At 34.2% G+C, this 17,259-nt stretch overlaps 1 protein-coding gene across 1 annotated transcript in view; it reads right to left on the bottom strand.

Annotated features, from left to right (window-relative positions):
* The window catches only part of LOC120346119 (dynein axonemal heavy chain 6-like), a 56,158-nt gene that overhangs the window by 20,551 nt on the left and 18,348 nt on the right, over positions 1–17,259 (bottom strand). Inside the window, exons 28-51 of the mRNA XM_039415777.2 lie at positions 16,843–17,032; positions 16,585–16,721; positions 15,903–16,124; positions 15,055–15,258; positions 14,262–14,407; positions 13,671–13,902; positions 12,959–13,096; positions 12,593–12,748; positions 12,236–12,379; positions 11,584–11,741; positions 11,087–11,201; positions 10,534–10,695; positions 9,669–9,853; positions 9,073–9,190; positions 8,620–8,763; positions 7,916–8,117; positions 4,297–4,464; positions 3,908–4,056; positions 3,544–3,684; positions 3,166–3,375; positions 2,146–2,274; positions 1,531–1,631; positions 944–1,054; positions 60–291 (exon numbers count right to left, since the gene is read on the bottom strand). Coding sequence (XP_039271711.2) covers positions 60–291; positions 944–1,054; positions 1,531–1,631; positions 2,146–2,274; positions 3,166–3,375; positions 3,544–3,684; positions 3,908–4,056; positions 4,297–4,464; positions 7,916–8,117; positions 8,620–8,763; positions 9,073–9,190; positions 9,669–9,853; positions 10,534–10,695; positions 11,087–11,201; positions 11,584–11,741; positions 12,236–12,379; positions 12,593–12,748; positions 12,959–13,096; positions 13,671–13,902; positions 14,262–14,407; positions 15,055–15,258; positions 15,903–16,124; positions 16,585–16,721; positions 16,843–17,032 — 3,894 coding nt within the window. The remainder of the gene's footprint in view (positions 1–59; positions 292–943; positions 1,055–1,530; positions 1,632–2,145; positions 2,275–3,165; positions 3,376–3,543; positions 3,685–3,907; positions 4,057–4,296; positions 4,465–7,915; positions 8,118–8,619; positions 8,764–9,072; positions 9,191–9,668; positions 9,854–10,533; positions 10,696–11,086; positions 11,202–11,583; positions 11,742–12,235; positions 12,380–12,592; positions 12,749–12,958; positions 13,097–13,670; positions 13,903–14,261; positions 14,408–15,054; positions 15,259–15,902; positions 16,125–16,584; positions 16,722–16,842; positions 17,033–17,259) is intronic.

The following is a 17,259-nucleotide window of genomic DNA, read 5'->3' as shown; positions in this document are numbered from 1 at the left end:
CCAACTGAGCTCACATGTGATATCAAAACAATTCCAACGTTATTCACAAGTCAACTAACCTGAGTATCAGTGAACAAGAACACAGTATCTTTTCCCTCCACTCCAGCAGTTACATAGATTTTTCTCAAATCTTCATGAAAGGAATCATAATTATATCCTCGAGTAAGTTCAATTTGAATGCATCGATATCCACAAACATGACATGCAAGTCTGGTGAGAGATTGTTTCCCACAACCACCAACACCAACAAGTAAAGCATTTCCACGTTCAGTCACAATCATACGCACAATTCTAAATAGTAGAATATTATTATATATTGTATTGTATACCGAGGACTTTTATATTTATATTGGAGGGGAAAAAGACGGCTTAATCAATTGATGAATTTTGGTCTCTGGTTCGTGAGCATCTGGTTACCAATCCATGTAGGTTATGTGAATATTTAGCCAGTTATCAGATGCATGGTTTTGATGGTGCGGCAATCCGTAACCAGCCAGTGCTTATGTGGACGCTATAAAGAAGCGAGGAAAAAGCAATCTTCTCACGCATAATTATATCTACTGGATTGAAACCTGTAAACCAGTGTAAGAGAATAAAAGGAGCGATGGTGAGTGTGTTCATAATGCATAGCCTAATATGTCCATTGCATAACAGATATATACTCATTGCTATCAGTTGGGATTATACAAGATTACCTCTCCTGTACTAGCAAATTTGTATGTATAATCTCAAGGATACACCATGCTCACATTAAACACTTATTTACATGATTTTGAAAACTTCATAGGCAGGTTCGAAATTATGAATAGCAAGCACACTGCAAAGATGAATCCTAATCAGTAGAACACCTTATTGGGTTACCTCACTTGTGTTTCAGTTCGAGTTGGTGACTGGAAACCTATGCCGATAGTTTTACTATAACACAAATAATGCATGTAATTACCTAGATACATGATCAATTGCATCTTGAAAGAAAACAAGTTTCATTTCTTTGGATGAAGCAAGATTGTAATCATCAAGATAATCTTCAAGAACTGTCTTTACTTTTTCCATCCTTCGAAAAAAAAATGGATATATTTTTATTTATATTTCATTAATATTTGTTAATCAGGATCAGAAAAAAGAAAATTGAAAAATATGAAATTTATTCTCACTCCAGACATCATTTAAACATAATTTTTTTTATTACAACTAAAAAAAATTTCTAGCAGATATTTAAAGGAAAGAATTACGGTTAATTCGCGGCTAATTCATATGGTGAAGCACAGCCGCTCGTATGGTTTTCAGTCCACTGTCGTGTATGCAATTAGTTAGCCAGTAATTTGTTCCAGTTGCATGAACTCGATGGTGGAGGAAGCCTTAACCGCCCAGCGGCTTATAATATAATTCATTGTTTCGGAACAATGTAGGTTAATATTCATTTTTGATATGTAATTGGGAACAAAGTATGAATGAAATTACGCTAAGAATATAACAGTACAAAATAATATACGGTAATACAAAACTGCAGATGATTTTAAATTTTCCTACCTGTCAGTAAGATCCTCATAAATTCTGTCAGATTTTTCAGCTCCAACTTTCATGAAATCACCAAAAATTATTGGTTTTGTCACGAAACTGTCAGGCTCAACCTACAAAGAGAATAGTTGAGAAAAAATGCATTATATTCACTAACAAATGGTCAATAATGGGATAAACAAATACAGGTAAATGTTTTATGAACATGTCCATATATCTGGAGCACTTTAAACTTGTTAGTTATCACGCTCCTATACCCTTTAAGCCTTACTTATTTCTTTATATCAATTACCGTGTTTCATGTCTTTTATGCTAATTATAGAGACGAAAAAAATATTAGTGTTATCACCATATCCAACCCAGTATGGAAGATTATCATTAGTAAGATCATTACATGTCTTATAAACATTTCTCTCCTGAGCTTAAATATGAAATGACATCCCAAACTTCAGCTGAGATCATTAACTAATGTATGAAGCATATAGTACTATATGCTCTTGTTCAAAATAGTAATATTGAGTTTTTCAAAGTACTGGTTGAAATTTTGAATACTTCTTCGTCATTCTGTCAACATTTTTACTTAGGTGAACAATGTATTTGTTGTATTGTATAGTTATAAATACTTACAGTTTGTCCAAAATGTTTGCTTGCCATTTCAGATAGAATATTGTTGAAATATGTTTTATCATCAAAATTGATCAGACGATCGTGGAACACTCTTTGTGACTCATGACAGAACAAATGAAATATGTGAGCCTGAAAAAGTGATATGTTTTAATGAAACCAAATTTCATCTTTTTGAAGTATTGATAGCATTGTAGAGAAACTTTCACTTGATTAGAATTAGATTACGACAAAGTTTCATAATATTTGCACATTTAATTAACGCAATATGTGAGCTTGTTTTTATGAACATAAACAATCATACCATAGCTGACAATATGATATATCCAGGCATACTTCTCTCTCAAACAATAATTTTAACTATTTGTTCAGTTTATGTCAAGTTCCAAACTCAGGCAGACAAGAAGTCATTTGATGGTAACTGACTCTGACGACCGTAAATGGTCGTATCGTTACCACCCAGTCATACCGAAAACTTTTGATTCACTTATTTTGGTAATATTATTTTTATATTATGTGTTTTCTGGTTGACGCAATAAAAATTCTCTCTCTCTTTCTCCTTTTGGGAATAAAGGTTGATATTTCACATCGCACTTGAAATTATCTGAAGACTCACAGTTTAGGAAAACTGTGTTAGCCCATAACACTCGAGTCCACAGCGATAGTAGGTCATATATCAAATTGTTTACATGTACTCACAAATTGTATTACATTTTTTATACAATGCTTTTTATACACCTTTCACTCTGAAGAAGTCTCTGTACAAGTTTCCACTGCTATGCATGGAGCTGTTTTTATATTGAAAAGCCGGAATCTTTCCCGTTGGGCATTGTCTACCCATTTTATTACACCCTGGGTGAGGTGAGGCTCATGAAATTCAAACTGCGAATTTCTTCACTTGTAAAGCTAACCTAGCTAAGTCCAATGCTATAATCACAGGGCCATCATGCATATGAACATTTGGTAGACCTAATTTCAAATTTTGTTTCTTTACAGCAAACCCCAATATGATTATCAATATACCTGTTCTCTGATGACACCAGGATCAGCTCTCATGATACCCTGAATACATTTGGAAAGATCTCTGAGATTGAAAACATAGTGAGATTTAGCAGGAGTTGGAAGTAGATCAGTTGACATTCTTCCGTAGATCTCAATAGCTGCATCGACAATGTTTGTAGCACTTTGTTTTACAGGTTGAGGAAAGTCATGCAAGAATCCATGGAGAACTGCCTGAAAGATAACGTAAATGGGAAAATGAATTGTTTGTAAAAAAGCGCAATTTCTGATTTTTTTTGTGTGAAAAATCAAAGGGCATTGAAGTTTGAAAATTCAAATTGTGATGTTGAAATGATTTACTGAAACTGAACTAAACATACACAAGTGACCTTGAAAACTTACAGAAAATATCATTTTCAAGTTGAATTCTGATGGAGATGGAAGACAAAGCATTGAAAAATGTCGAATAAATCTCGGAGTTACTGGATTTCTACCACCACCAGGTGGAGCACAAGCTGCAGCAATGGTGACATCTTTTATGATCTAAAAATGAGAGAGGAATAAATAGATGTGAAATTAAGCATTTAATCAGTGACTATTATTCATTCCATTACATGAATATGTTGAATGCAAAATATTATATTTTTTTAGTTTTGAATATGTTAACATGCACACACACGAAAGTATATTTTTCAATAACGAATTTTACTAGTATTTACAAAAAATTAGGTACATTTTCTAGTATGAAAACAACATGTTCACAAACCTTCCAGAACATTTTTTCTCTGTCGTATAATCCTCTAAAATCTTGATATTGCCTGAGTAATTCAATAGGAGGTTGACTTCCATATCTGTCCAGTTTCGGCATGTTCAAATCATCAACGAATATAACAACACGCTTGTTTGGTGGAGCACCTACAAACATGAAATGAATGAAAACAGCATGAAATAATGATAATTTGAATGAAAAATGATTTTTTATGTAAATAAATCTGAGTTTAAGTTCATCCTGTGATGGAGAAAATTTGAGTGATCTCCTACAATATATTATGAACTATGACATGACTCAAACAACCCTGTAAAAGTGTTGTGTAATAATAAGAGTTACATACATCTTACAGTTAAATGAAACAGTAAATATAATTCAAGAATTACCAATAATATTCTTTCTTTTCTTCTCCAATTTTCCCTCAATAATTTCTTGAGTACGAGCAGAAGAAGTTTGTGCAGAAAAGTTCATGTAAACAGCAACATATCCTTGGTCATCAGCAATAGAATCAAGAAGTCCTCTTGCAACAACAGATTTACCAACACCGGTACCACCTGACAATGAAAACAATAAACAAATATAGGGAGAGTTGCCTTTGTTAGTTTGGGAATTTCACAACGAAAACTTTTTGATTGGGCATTGCTTGCAGGACTGTACTTGAAATCCGCAAAGTTTCAAGTTACACACAGTTCACAAAATTGTATTTTCTCCAAGGGTTAAGCAAAGTCAATCATCTGTGCCAAGCAATCAAGCTACCTCACCTAAGGTAAAAAATCTTAATTTGAAACCTCAGGCAGTTAAGATTTAGGATATGATGGCCTAATCATATGGTGAACCACAGCCTCTGGTCCAGTTACCAGTCCATGTCGGGTATGGGATTAGTTAGCCAATTATTTGTTTAAGATGCATTAACTTGATGGTGGAGGAAGTCATAACTGTGAACCACCATACAGCAACAAGGAGTCAAGCAATCCTCACATAATTATCTCCACAGGATTCGAACCTCTGCAGGTTAACACTTTCGATGCCAAGATCAGTTTTTTCAATTTTACCGTTCCGTGCCAAGGTGAAAACGAGAGAGTTCTCTCCTATTCATTCTCTCTCGTATTTAGTTTTTGATTCATCGGGAAAGGGGCGAACCCAGCGGTGTCATCAGTTATCGTTCATTCCGGCACTTCAGTCGTAGGTGAAAGAACTCACCTACACACGCGTATCTTGTCGGAACTGCTCTCTCATGCTATTATAACATAAGTTGATGATAACTTGTCTTGATCTCTCATTGCGATAAAGATTCAATTCGAACATTTTATTCAGCAATCATAATCATTTTATTATACGAAAATATCAAATTTGAACAAAGAAAACAAAATCGTTTACTAGCATAAAAATATATCCTTCATTCGCTATATATTCCAATAACATTAATAATGGCCAATTATTGTCACTCACAAGGATAACATATTGCAAAATAAACAAAGTAGTCACATTGCATATTCATACAACTGTAACTAGGGCTGGGCATTTCGAATCGAATAGTAAATTATTCGAATCGGTTCAGAGCTAAATTTCGAATCGCCGCCATCTTGTTCTCATCTTTCCGCTAATGGTCGAGGTGAATTCCCAATTTTCCCCAATTTTTTTTTCCTTAGAGTCATATTTATTCAACGAAATTCTAACATATAATATGACTATTTTCTGTAGTGAGTTATTGATAAAACGTGTTTGTTATCCTGTGTGAACGCTCAGTACAGCAGTAATCTATCTGGGTGATTTATTCTATGTCTTCAGTAATTCATTTGTTGAGAGGATCAATTACTATAATAAAGTCGCTTAAAATTATATATTATCAAGTATTCGAGATTCGATTCGATTCGAAAAAATTATTCGATTCGATTCTGAAATCACAAGGTATTCGAAAATGCCCAGCCCTAACTGTAACACATATGTATCTCTATGACCTCGTCACCATTACAATACGTCGAAAGTATTGAAATCGGCCTCTTATCTTGCCATAGTAGTGCGAGTAATTGTCCTTTTCGTATTGAGATGATTTCCCCTTTCTTTAGTTTTGTTTTTATTTCTGCCTGAAGTCCCTTCCGGTTTGCCGTGACTGTTCCCGTTATCGATGTTTTCCTTCGCTGCAATTCCTCGGCTAATGCGACAGAGTTATAGAGTCTAAATTAAAAATGAATATTATTAAATATTGGTTGTGATAAAACAGTTTATGCAATTGATTGATATATCCGACAATGATTCGTTATCTAAAATAGAACGCAGTATGGCGCCGAGACGTAAATTATCTAATTTGTCTTATCAATACCGAATAATCAACATACCTATCAACAAATACGTGATATCCTCTATCCAGATGACTTTCCATTAGTTGCAAAACTAAATTCGAAGTTTTTGTGACGCCGGGTGGAAGTTGTTCCAAGTTTGGATTACCATAATCTATTTTTACATTGAAAATGTCTCCAGTTGTTGAATCAGCAATCGATCTAGCAATGATGCCCCATTTAACCGGTTTGTTTGGCATATATCTTCTGAATGAAACTCTTCCTTTATATGCAATCATGGTTTCATCGGTTCAGTCAGTAAACGATTCGTGGGTTCAGTCAGTAAACGATGAAATTCGAAGTCTTTACTTGCCTCGGCAAACATTTCATTCAATCTGGTATTTATAGCGAGCAAATACTTATTTGTGTGGATATTTGAACTAATATTGGCGTGCAAATGAAGTATTGCCAAATGCAATTTCAATATTCATTATACGCATCCGGTGTCTCTAAGTTGACATAATAAAAAGGTTTAAAGCTTCATCGAAATTCGTCAGTTGATCTGTCAAGAACACGATTTTCCGAAATTGTCATCTCACGCGATTTGCTACGCAAGTCGTCTCGACTGCACGTAGTCCCGTCTTCGTGGCGCCAGACACGTGATCGCTATTGCGTAGCTACGTAATCAGTACGCCATGGCTGCTTATTGAACTTGTTCATCCGACACAAAGTCGTAGGATTGCATATTTTGCTATAATTATGGTTATACAATAGCTACGAAAGTAATTCAATATGAGCTGAAAGCATACGAGGGGCTCTGTGTTATTGGTAATATATTTCCCACTAAATTACTATATCTCGGATCATATCTCACTGACAAGTAGAAAAATATATGTTCCGAATAATATCAATTTCTCACTTTATTATTTCAAAATGTAACATATCACCTCTCAGGACGATAAAATTTGCTTTCGTTGCAGATGTCCGTCAATCCGTTACCCAAAAATGATAAAAAATTAAAAAAACCTTCAAAAATACCAACATTTTGAATCATTTCATCGTCCTGCCAATAAGACGACGATCATGCATATAAAAATATTCGAATTATTTCCCGGTTTAGTAATGTTTTTCTACATCTTCGTAACATGATTTATAATATTATCATCTCTCCTCACACCTTTCAATCATTTCACCGTAAAAAGTTGAAACCGTGTGTTGGCGTCAGTCGGTCTCGTACAAATTTTTGATGATAATTTGCGGCTAATATGTACCTCGGCCATGCTAAATAAGTTGATAATTTACTTCATGGCAGACCCTCCTTCCATCTTGGTATTTCTTGAATGACGCGATTGGCTGACGACGTCATTCTTTCCCCCCAACTTGACAACAAGAGAGAGAGAGAGAAGGAAAAAAGACGGCAAATACCTGAACTCGACCTTCTTCTATCTATTAAACTTTTTCCTTTTCGAATGACGTATATATACGTCATTTTGCATTGATGGCACGGAACGGTTGGCGCCAAATGACGTATATATACGTCCTTGGCATCGAAAGTGTTAATAAGAGGTGCGATGGCGTGCGTATAATGATTAAAATGATGCGCAACACCACCGAGCAGTCGGAGCATTGATCTTTAAAAAAATTTTATAGCTTAGAACATCTTTAATATTTGCAGCACAAAAATTTGTAATAGAAATATCAAGGAAGTCTTGAAAAAAAAGCAACCTACCAGTATAAAGTACTGATCTATTGACAGCAAGAAGTTTTTCCATGATATATCCGTATCTCACAGTGTCAATTGTTGGAACAAGAATTTCAAAGAAAGGAAGTTCAGGATTGTATTTGAAAGAAGGAATAATTCTCTCCCAGACTTCAAACCTCTTGTTGTCAAAATCCATATGATAGTTGAATAAATCTCCACTTGGAGGAAGCTGTATAAGAAGTATGAAAAATTTTTTCACAAGGTGATTTTACTTCAAATAAAGCCCTACACAAGCAGTACACTGATGTAAAAGAAGCTAGTAATTTTCTAGGAATCGGAATGTAGGCAGTTAGGTGGTAGGAATACTCAATCAGGAGATGCCGACATGGTGTTCTAGCGACTAGGTCATTGTCGAGCTAAATGAGAGCATATTACTTTGTAAATTTACAATTCCAAACTATACATCAAATAAGTACAAAAGATGGATAATTATAGTTTCATAGCAGTCTCACAGTCGCAAGTATCATTACTATTTATTTCTTGTAAAAAAAATGGGTGAAAACTGTTTACATTCGAACTGATTCAGATTTTTTGTTACCCATAATATTGAATAGATTTTGTCATGACAAGAGATTATGTAAAAGAGCCGCAAAAGCTCATATTTAGGTATTTGTTTTATTATAAAAAAATGTTTGTGGTGGTCTGTCATACAACCATGGAATGTATCAAACCTTCATTTCTGGGTTGTCTTCCATTTGTCCTCTCACAAAAGTGTCGAATGAATCCCAACTTGTATCCACAAGATTACCAGCAATTGACCACAGGTATGAAAATATAAATGCATTTGCTATGAGTGGATGAAGTCGGATGGGATCCTGAACAAAAAATATATATTATTAAATAATATTAAACTTAATTTCATCTATCTTGAATCCTAACATTCCTATACGCTTCAGCTACTGTAACTATATTTGTTCATTACGTTGGTGAGAGAGTGGATACAAAAAGACAAAATTATTTTTGATTCAAAATTTATCATCAGCCAGTCATCAAAGTCAGCTCCCCCTGCGGAAGAGTTTCTTTGGATGGGAGCAAGCTAGGACATAGGCATAACCTCATTTGATTAACCATGACTGATAAGTAAGTTTATTACTAAATGCACAAATCAAAACATATTTTCTGACCTGTTTGAGATCAGGTCCACCTTTCCCGAGCAGGAGAGATTCCATCAAACAACATAAAGTTGCCACCTTACTTATATCAACTTGAGGCATTGGTTGGATACATTGCTTTGTAGCAAATCTAAAAAAATAAAAAGAGGAATTAAAACTTCGTTTCAAAATATGAACAATTTTCAAAACTGCAAATTTTAAAACTAAGGTTTTAAAATCTACAACTTGGATTAATTCAGATTCAAACCTTCAAGCATGAAAAGTGTGAAATAAAATTAATTATAAGTATAATTTTATTTCGACTTCATAATCAGCATAACAGATGATAAAATACTTGATAAAACACAGGGGAAAAAAGAAAACTCGGTATGCGTATAATATATGAATATTAAAAATTTCTGGCGACTCAGGTGCTGTAATACACTGCGTGTTATGCCACGAGAAATACAGTAAATTAATTCACACACACTCACATGCATCATCGGAAGCATCAGGTGGTCATCTCGGCCAAACATATTACCCAGGGAGCAGGAAGTTTGGTACAAGATGCTGACCCCACTAAGTGTCTGTAAACTCATATTGAGTGTAAATCAATTGTAAGCATTTACCTCAGTCCATCTTCCACGTATGCATCAAATAAATCCAGAATATAATTTCTTGTTTCTTCTCGAACTTTTTCAGACATATTTGTCACAAGCCATGTTTTGACATAGGGGCGCCATCCCAATTCACCAGGATCAATGTATACCATACCACAACGTGATACAGTAGCAGGAGATGCAACAGCCAAATCCTACAAAAATCAAAAGCTTAGTCAATAGGTCTGGCCTTTAATTTGAATGCGCAATATGCTGGTACTTCAAGATATCTTGAAGGAAAAAATTTGAGTCTAATTGTTTCACAAATATCTGTAGGTATCAGAGTGGTTTTTGATTGGAAAGACCAAGTCTTGGCATAGCATGCTCAAGACTTATGGATTGCTAGAGGAATGAAGATGGACAATCGGTAAGGTTTCAAAGTGTCTAAGTCAGGGTTTCCCAACTGAGAAGAAATTCTCTCCATTGAGGAATTTTATTGTTTTAGAAGTTTCACTTTGGATCTGCATGTAGTTTAATAATGTTTTTTACTTATTCAACTTTTTAAACTGTACAAAATCCAAGTTGCCCTTCTCACTAGATAAGTATTCATCAATGGATCAAAGTTATTAAGCTCATTGAATGTAATAAAATAAACGCAAGTACGGGAGTTCGGTCAAAAACTATAACATAATAATAACAGGTTTCAAGCAAGAAATGAGAAGCTCCAAAAGCTGTGGAAGTACGAATGTATCAAAAAAGCTGGTAATCACTGGTCTGAGAGAATGAAAAAAAAAAACATTTAGCAAGTTATATTATTGCTTATATATACTTTAAATAAATATATAGTGAAAATTTCACACAGTTAATGACCACAGTAGAAAGGACAACAGCCAACCTGAACTTCAAACAACATATGCATGGAGTTGGTGAGTTTGATTCTCTCAGAATTTGCAAGACACAACATTTTATTGTCATCCAATACTGTGTTCATATTTTCAATCCACAATGCATCGACAGGCCCATCACAGACTATCCATTTGTGATCTTCAGTAGTATCCTATGAAACAACAAAACTGTTGTGATAGTGAACTTATTTAGCTAAGCATAAATTTTTCTACTGTGCTACCTGCTCCAAAGGTTGCAGGACATTATTACTGTGAGAAATTATTACAGTATGTTCAAGAGGATTGGTAGAATTCTTATCATTGCAGGAATGCTCAAATACCTACTTGTTGGCTACTTCTCCCACTCACCATATCCATGTATTTGGAACCTCAAACTGGGCATAAGGACGTGACTTTTTATATGATTTGGCCATCTTACGAACATTTAAAATTTTTCATTCAGAGTCGAGATTCACATTTTTTTCCAATAGTGACAAATCAGTAATATATGCTGAGAGATTTATTTAATTAATGTGAATTTAATACACAAAGTAGAATAGTTACCTGTACTGCATGTCTCACACTGATAGCCATCAGACCATCTTTCCATTCCAGAGTTAATTTGTCTTCTTCTCCGTACAATTCTCCCATACTGATACTTTTTGGATTCAGTACAAAACTAGCAAAATAGAAAGAGTCAGTCTCTGTTTTTTTTTAATAACTTGGCAGAGAAAAACAATTTCAAGAATTAGGTTGAGTCACTGATCATCAGTGTCTCGAGTCAATTCCAAGTTCGATTAGTTAACGTAAGTCTGACTAGTTGATGAGGAGTTCGAGTCATTTCATTGAGATGACTCAAGCAACTACAAGTCTTTGATAAATGGTGACTTGAGTCAAGTCAATGGCTTGAGCTACTCAAACACTGATCAAAGATGAGAAACTTTTACTGAGTGAGTTCATAATATAATCTTGTTTTGAGAAATATGTCCTGTAACCTATAGAACTCAATTTCCAAAAATAACTACTGTTATATATGAAACTAGTGCCGAGGATTAACTCACGTTTTAACAAGTTGATAGTTAGGATTTTCATGTCCGTTTTTATGAAGAGTAGTCAATGTATCAGCCAACATATTGTATACAGTTGTTTTTCCACCTCCAGTAGGTCCAACCAACATGACACCATGACGTACAAGCATCGTTTCATAAAGTTGGATTACCTTGTTCGAAAGCAATGCAACATTTAAAATAAATGTTTTTTTTTGAATTTTTGTACTGGATAAAACAAAACTGCAATAGATTTATTGATATGACAGGCTGCCGTGGAATTATCATATGGTTGTCAATATAATGAGGTAGTACACTTTTTTTAAATAAGTGAACTAGGATGTAAATAACGATGTCTGCAAGGGTTACAAACTTATAGTAACAGTCAAAGGCGCATTAAGGAGATGGGGATTGCGTATCGGAAATTCCCCCTTTTGAAATGTAGAAAAAAGCATTTTTCTGCAGGACCTGCTAGCTGTTACGGTCTAACTTGGTCAGTAGAAATTTCAGAAACCCTGTTGAAAAGTCTTTGAAATTTGTTAGTGAACCAAAAGATTTAGACAATTTTTTAAAACTATCAATAGATCTACTTTGCGTTTAATTAATATGCCAAAGCTCACATAAAAGTTTACAACAAATACAAAAAAGAACATCAATGTATACTTACTTTTTTGACCATAGACATAATTGGTTGCAATTCCTTCTCCATCATACAGTCTTGGATAGTTGACTGGAATATACCATAGTCATGTTCGGGAATTTCAACTCCAGGGAATAAATCAGACAAGATAGCTCGGAACAGTTGAGCATCCTAAATATACATATTATTAAAAATAAGTCCAATGAACTAAGCAGATATCATCAAAGTTGTTCAATCAAATCAATCGAAGAAATCAAAATCAAGAGCAATCAAAGAAAAAATTACAATATAGATTTTGAAACTTTTCTCAGATTGAACAAACATAATTCAGAAATAATATAATGTATTGGAATTCTATAACCAAAATAAGATACACCGTGTTACCTGCGTCAAAAACTTTGGAAGATTTGAGTCACGTAGAGCACGAATCAGGACAATGTCTTCGTGAATATCTGGATTTTCACGTTTCAGTGATCCAGCCATGACCAATACAGACTTGACAGCTCGCATTCCAAAATCGTAGTGATCTTGTTGTGACAACTAAAATGCAGGAACAAAAATGAAATTAAGAAACAGAGGGAACTATACAATCTCTCCCTCTACCAAGTAGAGCCTTTTCATGCCGAGTTCAGTTTTACTTGATCAATGATTATTCTGCTGCTACTTTGAAAATGCTGTCTAGTTCATCAATCAAACTGATGGCCAAATCTCAAATATTCCTTACACAAAAATTTACTGTTACTTTTTTACCTGTTCAGAGCAAAGCTTGTACATTTGAGTCATTTTTCTTGCAAGATTTTTTGAAGATTCAAAACCTTCACTGTACAAGATGACTTCAGCAATCAGTTTATAATCAGGTACCATCATAGCAAATGGACGGAACAATGCCTGAAAAGATTATAATAATGCGTTTTTCATTAAAACTGAAAATGTCCCAAAATGTGCTATCTACAATTAAGAACATGATAGGATTACCATATTTATCCTAGCGGAGAGGAAAGGTGGCTTAATGACATGATAAATCACAGCCTTACAAGCGCGTTTGTTCCTAACGCTTAGCATGATGCATCAACCGTGACGCAAGAATTCAAACCACTCAGGAGCAGGATATTACGGTCAAATAAAGGTTCACAATGTAAGGCTGTGAGCCTGTGATTGGTGAAAAAGGCAATGACTGTTGGAGCGATCAGCAATCATACTGAAAATACCTTTTCTATACAATGTATACAATGTTAGATCGGAGTCCCATGTGGATGGCATATAAAGGGTGTCAAAAACAAACCATTGAAGTACGGTACATAAACTTTTGTAACCATGGTTGTAATCAATATCTGGTATTTAACATGATATCTAAATCCATGTTTACGAAATGATTGTAAAATCCAGTCTGTCATAGTGCATTGATCTATTGTATTGTGTGAAATTTTCTTGTTTGCACCAAATGTACAGAAAACATCGTTACCTTCAAGTTATCAGGTAACTCAGTACGTCCAGCATATCCAGGGTTCATTGTAATGAATGCAGCGCATGTTGGATCAAGCTTAATCTCACGTCCTTCAAACATGAATCTTTGAAGTTTTGCTGTTTTGGCATTTCTGATAGTCAAAAGTTGTTGCGCAATGACAGACAATACTTCAATGTCAATTCTGTTGAACTCATCAAAACAACACCAAGCCCCGGATTGCGCAAGACCACTGGTATAGAAACAAAAACAGGTTAGTAATTATTGCATTATGACAATATTTTCGGAAGAATCGGACTTAGAAAAACGGAAAGATTTGGAATTGTAGATAAATTCTACCTAAATACCAAAATTAAAAAAAAAAAACTTTCTATGTTTAACTAAAATTTGAACTCAAAGCAAGCATGGAATATATGTGTATTTCCAGTAGAATCCTGTTACATTTCTGGGGAAGAGGAAAGATGACAAAGTGACCTACCTATACATGTAACAAAAACAAAATGATTTACAGCTCGATTTTGAATAAGGGTGGGTGGTAATGGCGGGGTGACAGGGTGGTAATATGCATTTGTAATTTGCTTATAATTATACCTGAAAAATCTTCCCATAATTTTGAAATCCAGACCCTCTGAACAGTTGAACACAACACATTGTTTAGCAAGTGCTTTAGCTAAATCTTTAGTTGTTTCAGTTTTTCCTGTTCCTGCTGGACCTGCAGGAGCTCCACCAAGATCCAGCTACAAAAGTACATAATTTAGCGTTTTTAGTAAATTAAACATTTTAATGAAGGTACTGAAATACTAGTTAGTATAACCAACTTAGATGCATGGTATTTTGTAATCCCGAAAAAGTGTTAATTGATTAATTGCCTAGTGGTAAGGGTGATGGGCCTAACTATGTTTGCATCAAAGTTTTTAAAGATATCTGGTTTAAACCCCATTCCATTGTCCCAAAAATAGTAGCTCCTAACATGCTAATAGATGATTGTACAGTGCCTTGTTCAGGGATAAACATTGTATGAAGAAATTACCAGACTCAGTTATATTCCACGATAATTTTCACATGTAAAATACATTAAAAACTGGCAGTGAAAAATTGAAAGTTATCGAAACGTTCGTTACATTATTATCAGTAATGACAATCATCATATAATTGAACAAAGTTGCATACAAGTCAGCCTAGCAAACACAAAGATATGTCTTTGAATAGTTCTTATGAATGCCAATTTATCAACAAAATCACTATCAAATTATCAGCCTCATATTATCTTCTTAACTACCTCACAGAGTATCTATATTTTGCCTTAAGGTGGATTGGTGTACAATCGTAAAGCTATCTACTTGATTAGCATAAACATGTAAAAGCAAATTCATCTTCAACTGACCTGTAAGGCTCCCATAAGACACAAGTAACATCTGTCAGTCAATGGTGTAATGACGAGACGAGGACAAGCACCAAGATATTCATAACCATAAACATATCTTGAATTTGCACATTTTACAACACAATCATCTATATCTGTATCCCAATAATAACGAAGTTGACGAAGCCATTCAAAACTCTGTGAATTCTCTACTTTCAATCTCACCTGATAAAAAAGATTCAGATCAAATATTCATAGAGTAATTGTCTCTGAAATGTGGAAACATTTTTTTTGTTCGTACACTTTTCATCTATGCTACAATGAGTTATACAGAATTGAATATCAGTTGGATCGTAAATAAAAGCACTATCATCTGAATGCAATAATGCAACAATGCATTTCTTTTCATTTCAAATGTTTCCCCGACTCTTGTACAATTTTTGATGCTCATTTGACGCATTACACAAATTTTAATTCCTACATTCTTGTTAACTTATTGCTAATTGGTCATTGCTACAGAAATAAACCATCCATTGGCGTTCATGTCAGTATTTAATAATATCATTTGTCAATATGTTTAATCCTATGTTGTCAATAGTTTGTGCAGAACGGTTTATGCGTTCATTGAGTAAGAGACATTGCTTTCCATTGAAAATTGTTGATCAATCAAATGGTTCTAATGATAATGTGAATAGTATTGATTCGAAATTGAAATAATTTCAGAATATAGTTCTTTAAATGTACGGGCCATTACTTATCAGAAATATTTATCTATCTTATATCGGATTGGAAGAATTTTATTACAATTCTTTTTCCTGAATTAGAATAGAACAGAAGTCAAAGAATACATTACAATTTGATTAACTTACCATTTCAGTGATGATATCACGAGCATGGACATCAATTGTAATGAGAGCTCCCAGAATATTTCGATGTAGTTTGGAAATATTGGTTCGTACGAGTGCTGCAAGGTTGTTTAGTCTTCTGAAGCAAGTTGATTCAAATGCACGAAGTGCGGTATCAACATCTTCATTCTCTAATACTTCGTCTACTTCTCTACACCACATTGTTTGTGACACAGTCAAGATAACCTACAAATAGTATAAGGGTTTTGTAAAGTTGCAGTTTTAGCCATACCTGTACTAACTACAAATTTTAATCAAACTGAGTAATTTACTATTGTGAAAAATTGTTTTCAAACATGCAATACTGTATATATCCAATATGGATCAAACGAAGGATTATTAAATTTTGAAGGGATATGTGTTATTTGTAAGTCGAAAATTCACAATATCGGAATCAAATAAAAATAGTCAATAATGATCAATAAGGTGAGGATGTTCCTCTTACTTTAGTTCAAAATAGGTCAATATTGAATTTTTTGAGACAAACCAAAATAAGACACAAATCCAAAAATGGCCTAAAACATATTTATTCAAAATATTAATGTTTTGCATATATTTAAGTTTGTGGTAAGTTCTAAAAATAATATCAAGAGATTGAAATTACGAAAAGTAAAGTAAATCAACAGTTTTATTCACACATAATTACCTGAGAAGCATGTTGAACACACCACACTTCTCTTTCCTTCTGCATATAATCAGACATTGATAGCTTAGTAAGTTTACGTAGATTGGTGACCATAGCTTCCTCTACTTTACCCAACCAATCTTCAACATTACCACGAGCTGTAGAATTTAACAAGTAAAATATTACATGAATCAACAAAAACATCTGCTGCTATGAAAGAAATGTCTTCTATATAAGTATACATTTACATAGGATAGGATTTACGGTGAGTTGACTTACCTTTTAAGCCTTTTCCGAGACTGACATTTTCCTTTTCAGGTGAAATCATTGCAAGAATATCATTGGTTATTTGAACCTCTGGCTTCTCTCCACTAGGTGTTGCTCTACCATCTGAAGAGAGTACAGAGACAGTTCCGAATTCAAGAAGTGCAATCGCATCAAAACATTTGCGGAGATGTGGTTGAACAGCCTAAAAGAAACCGCATACCGGTAAGTAACAAAGCCCAAGATGTAGAAATGACTTCGTATATGAAATGAGACAACCTTATCTACTGTAAATCTCATTGATTGAAAAATCTGCAGTTATTTTCACGCAACATTCTTGGAAAAACTCAATATTTAAGCCATGTACACTTCGCTCATCAACCAGTTTATATATTCATTTGGACATCGAGATCAGGTAAGATTGTGCTTACA

The sequence above is a fragment of the Styela clava genome, chromosome 8 (genome assembly GCF_964204865.1).
Source record: "Styela clava chromosome 8, kaStyClav1.hap1.2, whole genome shotgun sequence".
In the NCBI taxonomy this organism is placed as follows: domain Eukaryota; kingdom Metazoa; phylum Chordata; class Ascidiacea; order Stolidobranchia; family Styelidae; genus Styela; species Styela clava.
Note: the sequence above shows the minus strand (reverse complement) of the source record. Positions and strands in the feature narration are given on the sequence as shown.